At 41.1% G+C, this 16,371-nt stretch overlaps 1 protein-coding gene across 2 annotated transcripts in view; it reads right to left on the bottom strand.

Moving 5' to 3' along the window:
- Positions 1-5,021: 5,021 nt before the first annotated feature.
- TRPA1 (transient receptor potential cation channel subfamily A member 1) overlaps positions 5,022-16,371 on the bottom strand; it is a 30,097-nt gene continuing 18,747 nt past the window's right edge. The window contains exons 16-28 of one of the 2 annotated variants that reach the window (XM_083747594.1): positions 15,930-15,989; positions 15,115-15,213; positions 14,327-14,397; positions 13,680-13,821; positions 13,398-13,487; positions 12,271-12,440; positions 11,742-11,871; positions 11,143-11,325; positions 10,148-10,216; positions 9,901-10,011; positions 9,557-9,654; positions 8,566-8,717; positions 5,022-5,418 (exon numbers count right to left, since the gene is read on the bottom strand). In XM_083747594.1, coding sequence (XP_083603720.1) covers positions 5,408-5,418; positions 8,566-8,717; positions 9,557-9,654; positions 9,901-10,011; positions 10,148-10,216; positions 11,143-11,325; positions 11,742-11,871; positions 12,271-12,440; positions 13,398-13,487; positions 13,680-13,821; positions 14,327-14,397; positions 15,115-15,213; positions 15,930-15,989 — 1,386 coding nt within the window. In that variant the 3' untranslated portion in view covers positions 5,022-5,407. Of the gene's footprint in view, positions 5,419-5,785; positions 8,718-9,556; positions 9,655-9,900; positions 10,012-10,147; positions 10,217-11,142; positions 11,326-11,741; positions 11,872-12,270; positions 12,441-13,397; positions 13,488-13,679; positions 13,822-14,326; positions 14,398-15,114; positions 15,214-15,929; positions 15,990-16,371 lie in introns of those variants that run through there. The other variant, XM_083747593.1, reaches the window with a different exon arrangement.

Here is a 16,371-nt window from a genome sequence, read left to right as displayed (position 1 = left end):
TCACCACTTTTTTTTTTAATTAACTACTACATCTCAGATTTTGATTAAAATTGCTGTACTGGATTATCTCACATATCAAAGTCACTGGTCTCGACAAAAAAATCCTATGCCTTTTAGTTTTCGAATTATGGAGAGAGTGAAAATTAGGGAAATGTTATATACATGCCCGAGGCACTTTATTAAGCAAACTTTTTATAGCAATGTAGACTAGAGTTGCTTCAGGGGCTCCACTGGGATTAGGGGCCCTGAAGCTTAAACTTCATAGTAGAGCCAAAGGAATCAAAAAGGAGTCTAAAAGCTGTATATTGAAGAAACGAGACACATCTTTGTGGAGAGGGAATTCCATGACTGCCACAGAGAATGCCCTCTCCCAGGACACTTCTCCTTCAATACCAAGACATCTGCTGGTCTTAACCCTGGGGAGGCTCTGCATGGAATAACACAATCTGACTATTTTTAAAGAAATATTGGCATGTTGAATGCTAATCTGTTTTATTATATATGTGTATCATGCAATATATGGGACGCGGGTGGCGCTGTGAGTTAAACCACAGAGCCTAGGACTTGCCGATCAGAAGGTCGGTGGTTCGAATCCCCGTGCCGGGGTGAGCTCCCGTTGCTCGGTCCCTGCTCCTGCCCACCTAGCAGGTCGAAAGCACGTCAAAGTGCAAGTAGATAAATAGGTACCGCTCTGGCGGGAAGGTAAATGGTGTTTCCATGTGCTGCTCTGGTTCACCAGAAGCGGCTTAGTCATGCTGGCCACATGACCCAGAAGCTGTACACCGGCTCCCTCGGCCAATAAAGCGAGATGAGCACTGCAACCCCAGAGTCAGCCACGACTGGACCTAATGGTCAGGGGTCCCTTTACCTTTACCTATCATGTAATATTTGGAAATTAATATTTATAGTACCTTTAAAATACAGGCACAAGTATGTTTTTCAAATACAGGCACAAAATGTTTTTCAAATAATAATAATAATAATAATAATAATAATAATAATAATAATTTATTTATACCCCGCCCATCTGGCTGGGCCTCCCCAGCCACTCTGGGCGGCTTCCATAAAAACCAAAAATACAGTAAAATCACACGTTAAAAACTTCCCTGAACAGGGCTGCCTTAAGATGTCTTCTGAATGTCAGGGAGTTGTTTATCGCTTTGACATCTGCTAGAAGGGCGTTCCACAGGGTGGGCGCCACTACCGAGAAGGCCCTCTGCCTGGTTCCCTGTAGCTTTGCTTCTCGCAATGAGGGAACCGCCAGAAGGCCCTCGGCGCTGGACCTCAGCATCTGGGCAGAATGATGGGGGAGGAGACACTCCTTCAGGTATACTGGACCGAGGCCGTTTAGGGCTTTAAAGGTCAGCACCAACACTTTGAATTGTGCTCGGAAACATACTGGGAGCCAATGTAGGTCTTTCAAGACCGGTGTTATATGGTCTCGGTGGCCGCTCCCAGTCACCAGTCTAGCTGCCGCATTCTGGATTAGTTGTAGTTTCCGAGTCACCTTCAAAGGTAGCCCCACGTAGAGTGCATTGCAGTAGTCCAAGCGGGAGATAACCAGAGCATGCACCACTCTGGCGAGACAGTCCGCAGGCAGATAGGGTCTCAGCCTACGTACCAGATGGAGCTGGTAAACAGCTGCCCTGGACACAGATTTGACCTGTGCCTCCATGGACAGCTGTGAGTCCAAAATGACTCCCAGGCTGCGCACCTGGTCCTTCAGGGGCACAGTTACCCCATTCAGGACCAGGGAATCCTCCACACCTGCCCGCCTCCTGTCCCCCAGAAACAGTACTTCTGTCTTGTCAGGATTCAACCTCAATCTGTTAGCCGCCATCCATCCTCCAACCGCCTCCAGACACTCACACAGGACCTTCACTGCCCTCACTGGTTCTGATTTAAAAGAGAGGTAGAGCTGGGTATCATCTGCATACTGATGAACACCCAGCCCAAACCTCCTGATGATCTCTCCCAGCGGCTGCATGTAGATGTTCAAAAGCATGGGGGAGAGGACAGAACCCTGAGGCACCCCACAAGTGAGAGCCCAGGGGTCTGAACACTCATCCCCCCCCCACCACTTTCTGAACACGGCCCAGGAGGAAGGAGCGGAACCACTGTAGGACAGTGCCCCCAGCTCCCAGCCCCTCAAGACGGTCCAGAAGGATGTTATGGTCGATGGTATCAAACGCCGCTGAGAGATCCAGCAGAACTAGGAAACAGCTCTCACCTTTGTCCCTAGCCCGCCGGAGATCATCAACCAGTGCGACCAAGGCAGTTTCAGTCCCATGATGAGGCCTGAATCCCGACTGGAAGGGATCTAAATGGTCCGCTTCTTCCAGGCGTGCCTGGAGTTGTTCGGCAACCGCTCGCTCTATCACCTTGCCCAAGAATGGAAGATTTGAGACTGGGCGATAGTTGGCCATTGTGGCCGCATCTAAAGATGGTTTTTTAAGAAGCGGTTTAATAACCGCCTCTTTCAGTGGGTCTGGGAAGGCTCCCTCACGGAGGGAAGCATTCACCACCCCACGAAGCCCATTGCCCAGTCCTTCCCGGCTAGCTTTTATAAGCCAGGATGGGCAAGGATCCAGGAGACAGGTGGTTGGTTTCACTCGTCCAAGCAGCCTGTCCACATCCTCAGAGGTAACAGATTGGAATTGGTTTTTTTTTTTAAAAAAAAAATATTTTTATTACTTTTTGAGAAATACAGAAAAAAGAATAAAGAATAGTTATAAGAAGATAGAATAGAAGAATAACAAATTTCCATGTTCTTTTTCCATCCATTTTAAAGGACTTCCCCACATCCTCCAAACCCTACGTTCCCTGTCTTATAAAGCATCAGCAATTTGTTACCTTATTTCAAAACTTATTGTATCTTCCATTTTATCATGTTCCCTAATTTCAATTTTACTGTAACCCAATTCTTATATGCTTTGTATTAAACACAATAAAGTTGTTTCATTATTTTACCTCTAAATTCTTGTGTCTTAATTTTCATTTCATTAACTTACATTTGCTGAAGCTAAAGTTTCCTGAAAGGTGCATTTTTTTAACATTCATACAGCTTATAGTGTTTTTTCAAATAGTCCTTAAACTTTTCCCAGTCCTCCTCAATTGTTTCTTCTCCCACGTCCCGGATTCTGCCAGACATTTCAGCCAATTCCATGTAGTCCATCAACTGTGATTGCCATTCCTCCAGCGTGGGTAAATCTTGTGTCTTCCAGTGTTTTGCAATCAGGATCCTTGCTGCTGTGGTAGCATACATGAAAAAGGTTCTGTCCTTCTTAAACACTCTCTGGTCTACCATACCCAGGAGGAAGGCCTCTGGTTTCTTAGGTAAGGTAAATCTCAGTACCTTTTTTAGTTCATTATGGATCATTTCCCAGAAGGCCTTCACTTTCGGGCAGGTCCACCAGAGATGAAAGAATGTCCCTTCCGCCTCTCCACATTTCCAACATTTATTGTCAGACAGATGGTATATCTTAGCTAGCTTGACTGGGGTCATGTACCACCGGTATACCATTTTCATAATATTTTCCTTCAAGGCAGTGCATGCCGTAAATTTCAAACCGGTGTTCCATAACCTTTCCCAGTCTACAAACATAATGTTATGCCCCACATCCTGAGCCCATTTTATCATAGCGGATTTGACTGTCTCGTCCTGTGTATTCCACTTAAGCAGCTGGGGCCCACTCCCCGGCAGCCCTGACCCCTCCCCCTAAGAACAAAATAACAACTTATACAAACAAACAAAACCAATAAAACAATACAAACAAAAAAATTGTAAAAATTACAAAAACATCAAAATAAAAAAATAATTCCCCAAACCCAACCAAACATCCATCCCACCCCCACCCCCCACATACAAAAAATCCAAAAGAATTTTTTAAAAAACATTTTTAAAACACTCTGTGCCCCTCCTGCAGTAACACTGTCCTAGTGAGGCCTGTCAGGCCCCGCCCTGGGCCAGGTGGTAAGTGGCAAGAGCAGGGCCCTCAGGCACTCACTCAGGGGAGTCCTCCTGGGCAGCAGGCAGCAAGCAGTCCTTATGAGGCTTCAGGCCCCGCCCCAGGCCAGATGGTAAGTGGCAGGAAGGAGCAGGGCCCTCAAGCACTCACTCAGGGGAGTCCTCCTGGGCAGCAGGCAGCAAGCACCAAGCAGTCCTTGCAAGCACCAAGCAGTCCTTGTGTTATTTTGTGTTTCCTTGTTCCCTCAGCAACACTAGTGTGCCGGAGCCAGACAACACTGAGGCCTGCAGTTGTGCTGAGGGTTTCCAAGCTGTGTGGTTACCTTGAACTGTGGAAAAATAGTTGCTGTACATCTTCCTGAGCTGTGAAACTTCTGTGTCTAGGTCTCAGTAAATAAAACAGAACCACTTGGAGCTTTGGGAAGCTGCTAACACCACCAAATGAATAGGTCTTCTCTGTCAGCCAAATCCAAGCAGTGGCTCTGAGGTTAACTTTAGATATGCATCTGGGGGTGGTGAGGGCTACAGAGTGTTATGCATGTTCCCAGCCTCCATGACAGCTGCTTCATGAGTGAGACAAAAGCAGAACAAAAACAAACCGTTCCAAATCACTTGCTTAAAGAAAGAAGAAAACATATGTACCAGCAAATAGTTAGGACATGTTAAAGGGCTCACTCCTACACTCTTTCTCTAGAAGTGTCAAATGTCACTGCATTTTGTGCCTTGGAATATCAGCTAGTAAAACTGTAGCTTATTCCACTACTAAGGTTAAGGCACTCGGTACTTTCTTCATCCAAACAAATGTTATAACGGCCAGATAATATCCCATAAAAAAATACTAGCACTCACTGCCCTCTAGTGTTGTTATGATGGACTGTCAACACTGCAAATAACCATTTCCACTTTCACAAACTCACTTCACCAGACGCAGCTGTGCTAGTGCAACAGAGCTGTAGACAAAACAAAAAAAATTCCTTCCAGTAGCACCTTAAAGACCAACTAAGTCAGTTCTTGGTATGAGCTTTCGTGTGCATGCACACTTCTTCAGATACACTGATAGAGCTGTAGATACCTGGTGCATGAGCACATCCTGTCTGTAGCTACTTGGATACCTTGAATTGCAAAGGCTTTGCAAATGCACATTAGGGATGTTGTCCCCGTGCTAGCAAGGCACCACACCATAGTGCCAGAAGAGCACATAGATGATAAAGATCCTTCAGCTTCTTAGCCCAGTTCTCTTAATGCAAGAGTTCCCACTGGAGAAGCAGGAATTTAGCAATCCTCTGAATAGCAGCTGAGGAGCATCACAAGTACAGGGGGTGCTCTTGCCCCCAGTTTCTGCTTGCTGGCTTCCCATAGGCATCTGGTTGGTCACTGTGAGAACAGGATGCTGGAGTAGTTGGGCCATTGGCCTGATCCAAAAGGGCTTGCCTTATGTTCTTACTTTGGATCTAGTAGAATTGGGCAAATGAAATGTTTAGAGGCGAGAATGTCACATTGTCAAACTCTTCCTGTTCATGAAAAGGCAGCATACCAGGAAGACCACTAGGATAGAATCCTTCTTTGCATAGCATTGCAAAGGCAGGCATAGCATTGCATAGGCAGGCAGAGTTTGACCTCTGGTCACTTCGAAAGATCCACCCTCCATGTGAATTTCTGAAAGTCGAACAGAAATTTCCTTACACTTTTAAAAAGAGCAGAGCTGTGCTATTTAAGATATCCATCTATATCTATCTGGCAATCATTTCCACATAGAGAAGAAATAATGCAATCTATAAATGCTATAACAAATCACAAAAGGGAATGAATGAATGACAGTTGTTAGGCGTAGGCAAAGACAGTTTTATTGAGATCTTTATGGAAAAGGAAGAATGCTACACAGTTTCAACAATGGTTAATAGCAACACAGACTGACATTATTTTAGCCCATGCTTAATAGGTTACATCATGTAATTGTGATACAGCAGAGCCTGTGCTTAAGATAAAACAAGTGAGATTTAAGCAAGCTGCATTAGATTGTTAATCAAGCGAGCACATGCCCCAGTTTAATTCCATATTCCTTTGCACTTCAGTGTTCTGTTTCTATGTTATTGTGTCCCACAGGTAAATATGCATTTAGTCATTTTAACTAGGGGTGCAATTCCCCCTTCCCCCCCAAAAACGAAAAAACAAATGAATGAGCCCCATTAGTTTCCAAGTATCACGAGAAATGACTGAAAAATAGAAACAGATGGGACAAACAAATGAAAATCCTTTTGATTAGTTTCTCCCATTCATTAATATTACTGTGCTTTCATTCATTTCTCACAAGACACAGTTCTGAAACATCCCATTGTTTAGCAAACTGAAACATTGAGAGAACTGTGTGCAGGGAAGGGAGAAGGTATTGTGCACTAAGTACATGAAAACTGTCCAATCTGAAGAATAAAGTCGTCCATGCTGAAGACAACAACCCTTTTTAATTGCTTGTGAAATGGGGCGCCATTTATCCAATCTGTCCGAATCATGGCAGGGCTGACGGCCTTACTACACCTGAATATTTCATAGCATTTGGAATGGAAAACACTAAACGCTTTGGGAGACAAGCTAGGAATTCACCGTGATTAACTTAGTAAGGAAAATTGAATGAGGCTATAATTAATAGAAAATGAAATGGCTGGGGCTGCCAGAAATGACAGAGAACAAAAATGTGCCTTCCTAAAGTAGCATTTACTATTTCAGAAGTTCATACGTCATCACACTCTCTCATTTCAATGGGGTTTACTTATGTGTAAGTGTTCACAGGATTCCACCCTTAAAGTCCAATGGATTGAGAGCTAAGCAGAGGGTTTGACTAACCCATGGACAGCAGTGAGAGTGAAAAGCAGCAACTGGATCATACACAAATTTAAATCAATATACAATAAATCCAAGTGTATGCATTGGAATGGGCATTAGATCTGGATGAATTCTGACCTATATACTGAGGAGGATGCTTTGTACAGATTTGGGGCTTGTTTGAGCTGAAGCAGGATTTCTCTAAACCACTTCTGAAACTATATAAGGAAATTAAGAGGTTCTGATAGTCTAAAAATAAAACCACCTGCAGACGTTGTGTCAGCAAAAATTGAAGCATTCCATCTCCTGCTTGGAAAAAACAGATGATGCTGGCATAGGAAGGCAGGTTGGAGATCTATTTTGTGACTGGCTGGAATCATCAGTTCTCAACCTGTGGGTCCCCAGATGTTGTACGACTACAACTCCCATCATCCGTGAGCTCTGGCCTTGCTAGCTAGGGGTGATGGGAATTGTAGTTCAACGACATCTGGGGACCCACAGGTTGAGAAAGGCTGATTGGAGCTCTTCAATCACAGTGCTTTGAGGAAGGGATACTGAAGGAATGTACTACCTTGTTCTGTGCTCTGTTACGTGTATAAAAAACTCTCTGTCTTGCTTAACTGACTCTGGAGACATTTGCGAGATTTCATTTCACTTTTAATTTGTAAGCTGCCTTTCTGGTCACGACTGGACCTAATGGTCAGGGGTCCCTTTACCTTTACCTTTATACACAAGGCAGTATACAATATCTTGCGAGGCCTTCCCAGATCATACACAAGAGCTTCCCAGAGCCAGTAAATAAGTCTGAGAGCTTAAAAGCTCTCCACTGCGGGAAAACCTGGTGTGGAAAGATTTTTTTAAGCTCTCCGCCTTGCATGCATTACATCTGTGTGATTACGGCAGGCTACCAAATATGTAAAGCTGCAATTGCACAAGTTGCAAGTCAACTGTACTTCCTATTCATATACTTCTTACACGTATACTTTGAGATGCTCCAGTGATTTAACTGGGACTTGTGCTGACTGAGTATTCTATGAACCAGCTATTTGCTACATTAAATCATTGCTTATCCTCTTAGTTTGTGTTCACGCTACATGTGATAAGATAAAGAGTTAAGAGGTATTTAACACACTCTCTGGCCAAGAACATCTCTCTTTACATTATGCAAACTCCATTAGTATTATTATAACCATGCAACTGGAGAAGAGGCCCTGTCTTTAGCAATAGCTGAGGCAGAAATATATAGACATGAAGTATAACAACATTCAAACAGAGTTTTCGCTACAGCCAGAGGTAGCTAGTGAAGTGGTTTTCTGGCAGGAACCAGCAGCCTCTGATAAGTAGGAAGGGATAGCTAGTTTTCAAACATAGCCATCAGAAGGCAGCCAGTAGGGAAGGGAGTATTTTAGACAACAAAGTGCAAGGAAGTATGCTTGAATAGTGCTAAGCTCACTCTTAGCAAAAGCCATCACAGCGAAACCGTGAGGTAGGGATAGCATCCTACAGGCAAGTAGTTGCTGACTAGTCAGGATGATTAAAACAGAGAAGACTACGGGGTCTGCTAGTCAGCAACTATACATTTGCATAGTGCTGCCCAGGATACCCTCACTGCTACATCTGGGTGGTTTGGGTAAAGGGCAAACTTTCATCTCCTCTCTTCCTTGCCTCACATGTGGTGAATGATTCCTGCCTGAAAGCCACCTCCCTCAGCTGCTGCTGGGGGCAGCCCTAGATCTCGGGAGGTTTGCATTTCACTGCCTTTAATACTGTATCCCATTTACTGTTTTTATGCTCCAATTGCTTCTTCCTAAATTTGTGCTGGAATAGATCGTTTGTGTCTTCATCCTCAGCCTCAGATATGATTTCCATTTTTTGAACAACCAGTTTAAGGAGGTCATGCTGTTTCTCCATAAGTGCTGCAATATCTTTAAGCCTAAAACACAAAAAGACATATATCAGGATGCAGAACTCTTCATAACATTAAATACAAAAAAACCATTTCCATATACTTCATTCACCTCTTGAAATGAAAAAAAAAAAAACTTAAAGTGTACTTATACTACTTTAAGCTATGCTATGTCTATATTTTAGGCTATTTTAATTTAATTCTGATCCAGAGAACTGCATCAATCCACAGTGAAAAAACAGAAAGGGAAATATCTGCAGGCAAAAGGATTAACTATTTAGTAGTATGAACAATGCATTTCAATACTGAGGGCATTTTGATACTCCTTTCATAGGATGCAGAGTATCTTTTTTCATTTGTTTTATGTCTTCATTTTTAACCAGGGCAGTGGTTGTTTTAACTCTGTGCTTTGAAAGCTATATTAAAGCATGCACTATGGAAAACATGGGAAATTCCTTGTTTTTTGCCCTTCTCCTTAGCCATTTTTAGATGTCCTGTAGGCCAAAAAGAGTAAATGGTGCAACTTGTATCCTCTTCAGCCAAGAATGTGGGTTGGTGGTGGTGGGGAGTAACAGAGCAGCTATAACAACAACAACAACAACAACAACTTTTAATGTGGCCTGCCAATCTTTGCTTTTTCTTTGGGGCATGATTCTGAGAGAGATGTTTAAAAAAACTCTGCAGTAGCTTGCTATCTTCATCCTGGTAAATAAGGCTTACAATGAGATGTAGATTCTGGACAAGTAATCCTACAATGGCTGCAAGTAGACCATAACACCATAACACTGGCATTAACTAAAATCTGACTACTTTTTTTTCTTTGTACAAACATTTAGAAAGCAGAAGAAACACCCAATAAAAAATACCTGTACTTCTGTTTCAATACTTCTAGTTCCAAAGTTGTGTCAGCATTCTGTGTATTTGCTGCTATATCATTACAGCCAAAGCAATATTGAAACACACTCTGCAAAAACAAAAATTCATAGAATTTGTTCACATTGATTTGCAGAAAATATGAATTTTGGTGGCATCACCAAGAATTAGGAGTTTTCCCAGAGAGACTGAGTTCAGTTTTCTGTATTAATTTGAGTAGGGAAAGACATATTAATTTAAGTAATCAACTTTCACCCCCCTCCTCTTGTGTGTATATGTTTGGATGAATGCATAGGACACAGAATACAATTTAGAAGGAATTATTCATCCATCTTACCATAAATCCACAATATCTTGGCCTATTAGGATACACAGTGATTGAATCCTGGTCAACTCTGCTGAGAAACCAGTATGGCAGTTTCTTCTCCAAATTTGTGTGAAGACTGACCTAAACAAAATGACCACATTTAACATCAATTAGCTCAGAATAATCCAAGGTATTTCTCAATTCTAATTCAATGCTAGCCCAAGGGAAAGTTTCACCCATTGCAATGAATATAATAGCCAGAATGTCTGTCACAAACCTGCATTGCTATTCTTTTCAGTGCTGCAAATTTCTGTACCTCTGCAATGTCACCAACAGCCAAGCCAATCTATAAAACGTAAAGAAGAGTTAACAAGGCCATTTTGGTTCCCATGCTTCCCCTGTGTTACCATTCTGTTCCGCATTAACATTATTTCTGATAGGAAATAAATTATTCCCAAATATGTAAGGAATTAGGTTTTCAAAATTAAAAGTAGCCTTACAGTATACCACTGCATGTAATTATGTTGCAGTAAAACAAAGCATTTGCTCGCATCCAGATTTAGGAAGCATTTTCGCATAATACCACAGCTTTATCATCTGGTAGCATTTGCAGTTTTATTTATTTATTTATTTAGTGACATTTCTACACCAATGATTGTAAAAACAGAAAAACCGCTCAAAGCAGTTTTCAAAAAAGATAAAACAAAATCAGTAGGAAGAATTAACAATTAATAATTTAAGACTTTCAAAAAGTTAAAGTGAGAGGGATATTTTCAATGTATTTTCAATGTATTTTCTCTCTCTTGGTTGTAATGTACACAGGGTGCTTTGGTTGTGATTCACTTTGAACTGCCTTTTGCAAAAATAAAGCAACCAATACAATACAATACAATACAATACAATACAATACAATAAAGTAGCAATAAACTAAAAACAGATGAAAACTAGCATCAGCTTTCTGCATATCTGTGTAGACTTCTCTAAAGAAAAGTGTTTCTAGCAGGTGCTGAAAAGATTACAGTGACAATTAGCCTGACCTGATACAAGTCGGCCTCCTCTGTGGCAGTAAATGCAAGACTGTGAATTTGTCTGCCCACATCAAGCCAAAACACAAAAATGGTCAATGCTGCTATCTACTCCATCTGTAATATTTTCTGAAAGAAAATTTATCCCTGTCTCTCACATACAAGTTAGAGAGATAGACAGATAGACAGATATGCAAGCAGTTTGGCTATAACACCAGCTTCCATATTTAACACATTTAATTCTTACCAACAAGTTCATAAGAAGGATTGGTATAAGGAGAGAGAAGATAACAAGCATTGCAAAACTCAGGAATGGATATGGCAGATGATCGGAAAGCATTGGCTCAAGGAAAGCTTCACGATAATTGATATCTCCTAGCATCATGGCAAATGTCTGCATCACAGAAAGATATGGAGTGCCATATGTTTCCTACAAAGAAATTTTTAAAAACGAGAAAAGAGAGAAATAAAATACATATGGCATCATGTGAAATAGCTTTAAGATCAAACTTTTTTTTTTCAAAGAGAGGAAATCCATAAAGCAACTAAACAACAATCACTTTTAACAGAAGAGTGCAAAAAATCATTTCCAGTGTTTGGAATACAAGTTCCTTCCAGCAGTACATCTCATTTATTATGTTTCATTGTGTTCATTAGAGCCTGAAATAATAAAGGCATCAACCTGCTGGCCATTAGTCTCAGAATTTATGACTGTCAAGTGCAAAACACACAGAAGAGTTTTCATAATGCATTGTTTATGCATTGTTGCTAAAAAAAATTTTTTGTAAATAAATGTAATTTCTATTTCTAATAAACAAAGTATTACACAATGGTGACATTTCTAACCTGTGAACCGAGAAGAACATGGAAGCTGAGCCCAAAGGCTAACATCAAGAAGAAGAAGACAATGATGATCCGGATCAACGTCCTCAAAATTTCCCAAAACATCACAACATATATTCCATAATTCTCAAATCTAGGAAGATATATATGGGAAAAAACCATAATTAACAATCTTCTTATATATATAAAAACCCCAGCTATATATAAAGCATCAACATATTATGCTTCTGTGAAGGAAGCTGACAACCTGTCACTTATAATTGGCCTAATCTAGTAATTAAGATCTAGGCCTCCATATACGGTTTCCATAGTGGTTGAGTCTTTCAGTAGCAATAGCATTTTTTAACCTAGGTGACTCTACCTCTCCATCAGGGTTAAGGACCCCTGTGACCCTCCAGCTGATGTCAGACTTCAGTTCCCAACATCTTGACTCATTGGCCTTGCTGACTGATACCATGTGAGATGAGGTAGCTCCCTCATCCCTGGTTCCCAGTCAACTTTAGCCATATACATTGTGAGCACTGTAGTTTACCTTTGCAGATATAGCAAGAAATTCATCCAAGACAAGAATATAGCAATTGCACCACACTCCCACTGCAAACGAACTGGAAGTTGAATAAATAAAGATGATACAAAAATGATGTTTGTAGTATAAATTGTCCAGTCAAGGAGATTCGAATAATCCAAGAGATACTTAAGTTTCTAGAGTATAAAAGACAAAAATAGGTGTTAACACTGTCAAAAATGAATTAAAACAGATGACACCTCGTGTTCTCTCTGTGTCGTGAAGGAGGATAAAAGGCAGAACTTTGTTTTAACTGCACATTAAAAAACACTTCAAGAAATGTGAAAAAAAGGCCACATGTGTATATATTTGCGCCTCAAAGCCCCCAGGACCCACCCCCGAAAATAACTTCACTCCGACACATATTTTAGTTTTAAGTTTGGGGGCAAATTTTGGCCACAAATTTATTGAATTACAATCACGTGAGCGGTATTGGCTTAGACATTGACTCCTGACTATAACTGACTCCACCTCTCTGGTTGGCAGTCAAATGGGCTAAACCAAACAAGGGAGCAACGTCGATGAGGACCAACCAAAGCTCACCCCGGGGTTCCTGTGGTCTTGGCATGGACCTAGCTCCTCAAGCGGGCTTTGGACGAGATCCAGGACCCCCAGCTTCCTTTAACAGAATACCCAGTTCCTGGAGAGGCAGGTGATGGCCACACCTCCCCTCCCCACAATCCAACTGAGCCAATGCCTAACCGCCACCTTACAAGTTGTGACGATTGCTAAGGGGTAGGCAAAAACCAAGTGGCTAGAGCCAATTTGCCAAACGGAAAAAATTCCTACCCAGCCCCTGTTCCAAAACAGGCGACCCAAACCAAAGCAAGGCCAGATGAAACTACCAAATTCTAGGAAGGGAGGGCAGGTGTTTGGCAGCACGATGCAAGTGCCCCTAGCTGTGTCACACTGCCGCCTTTTAAAGCCCCTGGGATCACGCCACCCTCTGGGGATTGGCTAAAACAGCCTGGCGTGATCCAGGGGCTATGGCCAGTGCTTTAGCTACTTCCCCCACGAATTAACCCCTATGGGTGAAGTCCCAGGGCCCGCGCGCAACCAGGACCCTCTAATAGGAGGATCCCATATATACATACCTGTTGGAAGAGTTGTATTATTTCTTTGCAGATCCCAAATAAGCTCATGATAAAAACTAAACACATGCACACTTTTGTGAAGTATGAACTCTGAAATGGAAAAAAGAAATATTGCAAATGGTGAGACATCTGTTTTCTTTAATATTATTTTAGTCGCAAGGGGCGCTAACCACCCCCACACAGAGTAGCTACTCCGTTTTCAAAAGTTTGCAGTCACTCCCAGCATTACTGCCATGGAGAAAGATACAGCCACTGTCCCAATGCAACAAATTAAAATGATACCTTATTCTCAAAAGGCCCTGCTTTAACAGTTCTGTTGGAAGACCCCTCTGGTTCTATGTGGATGATCAGGAGCGTTAGAGGCATTAAGCCAAGACAATACACAGCTAGATTCATGAGATGTGCTCGAAACCCATAGGCCATCCTGTAAAGCAAAATTTAATTCGGTATTATAGACGGTGACCATTTCGCACAGGAGTTCCTTTCCCTGCCCCCCCCCCGCACATTTTTTGAGTGTGTATAATCCAAATGGACCCACGCATCAGTGATTGCGCATCAGTTGGACGCGCCTAAAATGGTCCCCATGCGTATTTTCGTAGTATTATCAAAGGTCAATATTTTCTATGCCTCTGGGGGAAAGAATAAAAAGGATTCCGCCCCCTTCCCCCGCCCTGGTAAAACTCAACAGCAAGGATTAGACGTCTCTGTCAGATTGAAAGCAGCTTTCATTTTCCCTTAAATTAATGGAATATGCATAAATACAATTCATGTACATGATATTTGCAGGAAGCTTGATATACTGGTTATACAGCTCCTATAAATCCCATGTCCATGCACTGGAAATCTCAGTGGAGATTTCTCTCTGCCAATGAACCTTAATAAGAACTAAATTAGTGGAACAGTGGAATCCTAGTAATACAAATACCTACCATTTCATGAGTAAATATTCTGTACAGACAGGATGGCTGAGCAGTTCAACACGATTATGACGGACCATGGCCTGGGGTGGGGGGAGATGCAGATTGTCCATTTATGCAATTAAATATTTTCAGGCTAATATTGTAACTGAAAGCTATCTCATAACTGCTTCGTAGGTTCAGGGAAAACATATGTGTGTGTGCACAAACACACATACATTTAAACATTACAGTGTGGTATCTTTATTTTAAAAATGTGAAAAATATTTAAGAGCTGAAAATTACCAGTTTATACTCCAGGAAGAGAAAATACTGATGGAAGCCTCACATTCTCCCAAGAGTCAATTAAAACATCATTCAAATCATGTTTATCCTGATGCAGACAGTCAGGATAAATATCAAACCGAATGTCTTAAATGATATGTTATTAATTAAGAAAATGTTGCTTCAAACAAATTGAGATAGAACCAAGAGTGGCTTTGCTCTAGAGGAAAGCGCTTCCACATGTGCTTAGTGGAACACCCAGGTTTTGCTAATGCACCCATTGAAGTCCTCCATGTCCCTCCAAAAGCTACTCCTGAGGGTTGCAGGACTCTCTTGAATTGTCTGGGATATAACACAGAGGGTTGCTGTAGGCTGGAGGGAGTCATAAAAAGTGGGTGTTGGTTGGGTGGCTGGCAACAACTTGGCCACTTAAGAAATTGGAAAAAATAGTTTATAAATGTATTAAAATAAATATAATATAGAGTAAACAAAACAAAATAAAGTAGTAGATTTGAAATCACATTAGCATAGCTTACATTAAGAGTGATAAGTGGCTCATACACAATATCATCATCTTCTTTTAATTTCTTGGTAAGCTTCAGTGGGCACTGAAGATATCTGAAGTTATATTCAACCTATACAAGTATGAAGCAAGATCATCTCAGCTTAACTTTCAACAACAAAGAACAGTATATTCCTATATGCCTTTGAAGCAAACCATGAAAAGGTGCAAGCACTGTCTACTAAAATTTGAATATTCTCTAAAATATATACTCAAATTTGAGTTCTTATGAGCCAATATGGTTATATCTTTGTTTAGCATATGAAAACAATGCATTACTAGACACAAATAAACTCATGATAAAAACTAAACACATACACACTTTTGTACTTTCAGTAAGTATGAATCCTGAAATGGAAAAAAGAAATAAAAAAGAAATATTGTAAGCGGTGAGGCATCTATTTTCTTTAATATTATTTTAGTTGCAAGGGGCGCTGTCCAACATCCCAACACAAAGTAGCTACTCTGTTTTCAAGAGCTTGTAGTTGCTCCCAGCATTACTGCCATAGCGAAAGATGTACATCCGCTGTGCAATGCAACAAATTAAAATTATACCTTATTCTCAAAAGGCCCTGCTTTAACAGTTCTGTTGGAAGACCCCTCTGCCTCTATGAGGACAACCAGGAGCATTAGACAATACAAGCCAAGACAATACACAGCTAGATTCATAAGATGATAATCCCGTATTACAATACAAAGCCAGGAATCATGACTTGTCTCTCAATATATCAAATGCTTTAGCAACTCTAAAATGTCTCCATTTTTTTTTAAATGGTGCTTTTAACTTACACAGAAGTCTTTGGATGCCTTGTCATCTGATGATTCAGTGATGCAATTGTCTAAAACTAACTTGTAGAGACCAAGAGAAGAAGAAAAAGAAGCATTTCAGTGCTTTGTGACAACACTTGAACACATTTAATAATCAAAGTGTTATGCAACCATAAAGCAGATTTTCCAAGCTCAGATAAAAATAATTTTTTTCTTCAAAAGTGTAGGACAGCAATTCCAAATGACACAATGAGTCACTCAGATGCTACAATATAGACAAGAACTGAAATAGCTCACAAAAATTAAAAGTGCAATTAATATTTCCAGTTCCCAAATTCAAATGCACACCCAAGCTAAAGTTTCAGGCTCTATGAAAAAGAATCATGTAGTAAACTATTCCAAAACCTCCCTTTTCAGGCACAGCCCTTCACACCCCAGAATAAGTCACAACTGGGAGATTTGC

The sequence above is a fragment of the Podarcis gaigeae genome (assembly GCF_964106915.1).
Source record: "Podarcis gaigeae genome assembly, chromosome: 7".
Taxonomy (NCBI): domain Eukaryota; kingdom Metazoa; phylum Chordata; class Lepidosauria; order Squamata; family Lacertidae; genus Podarcis; species Podarcis gaigeae.
Note: the sequence above shows the minus strand (reverse complement) of the source record. Positions and strands in the feature narration are given on the sequence as shown.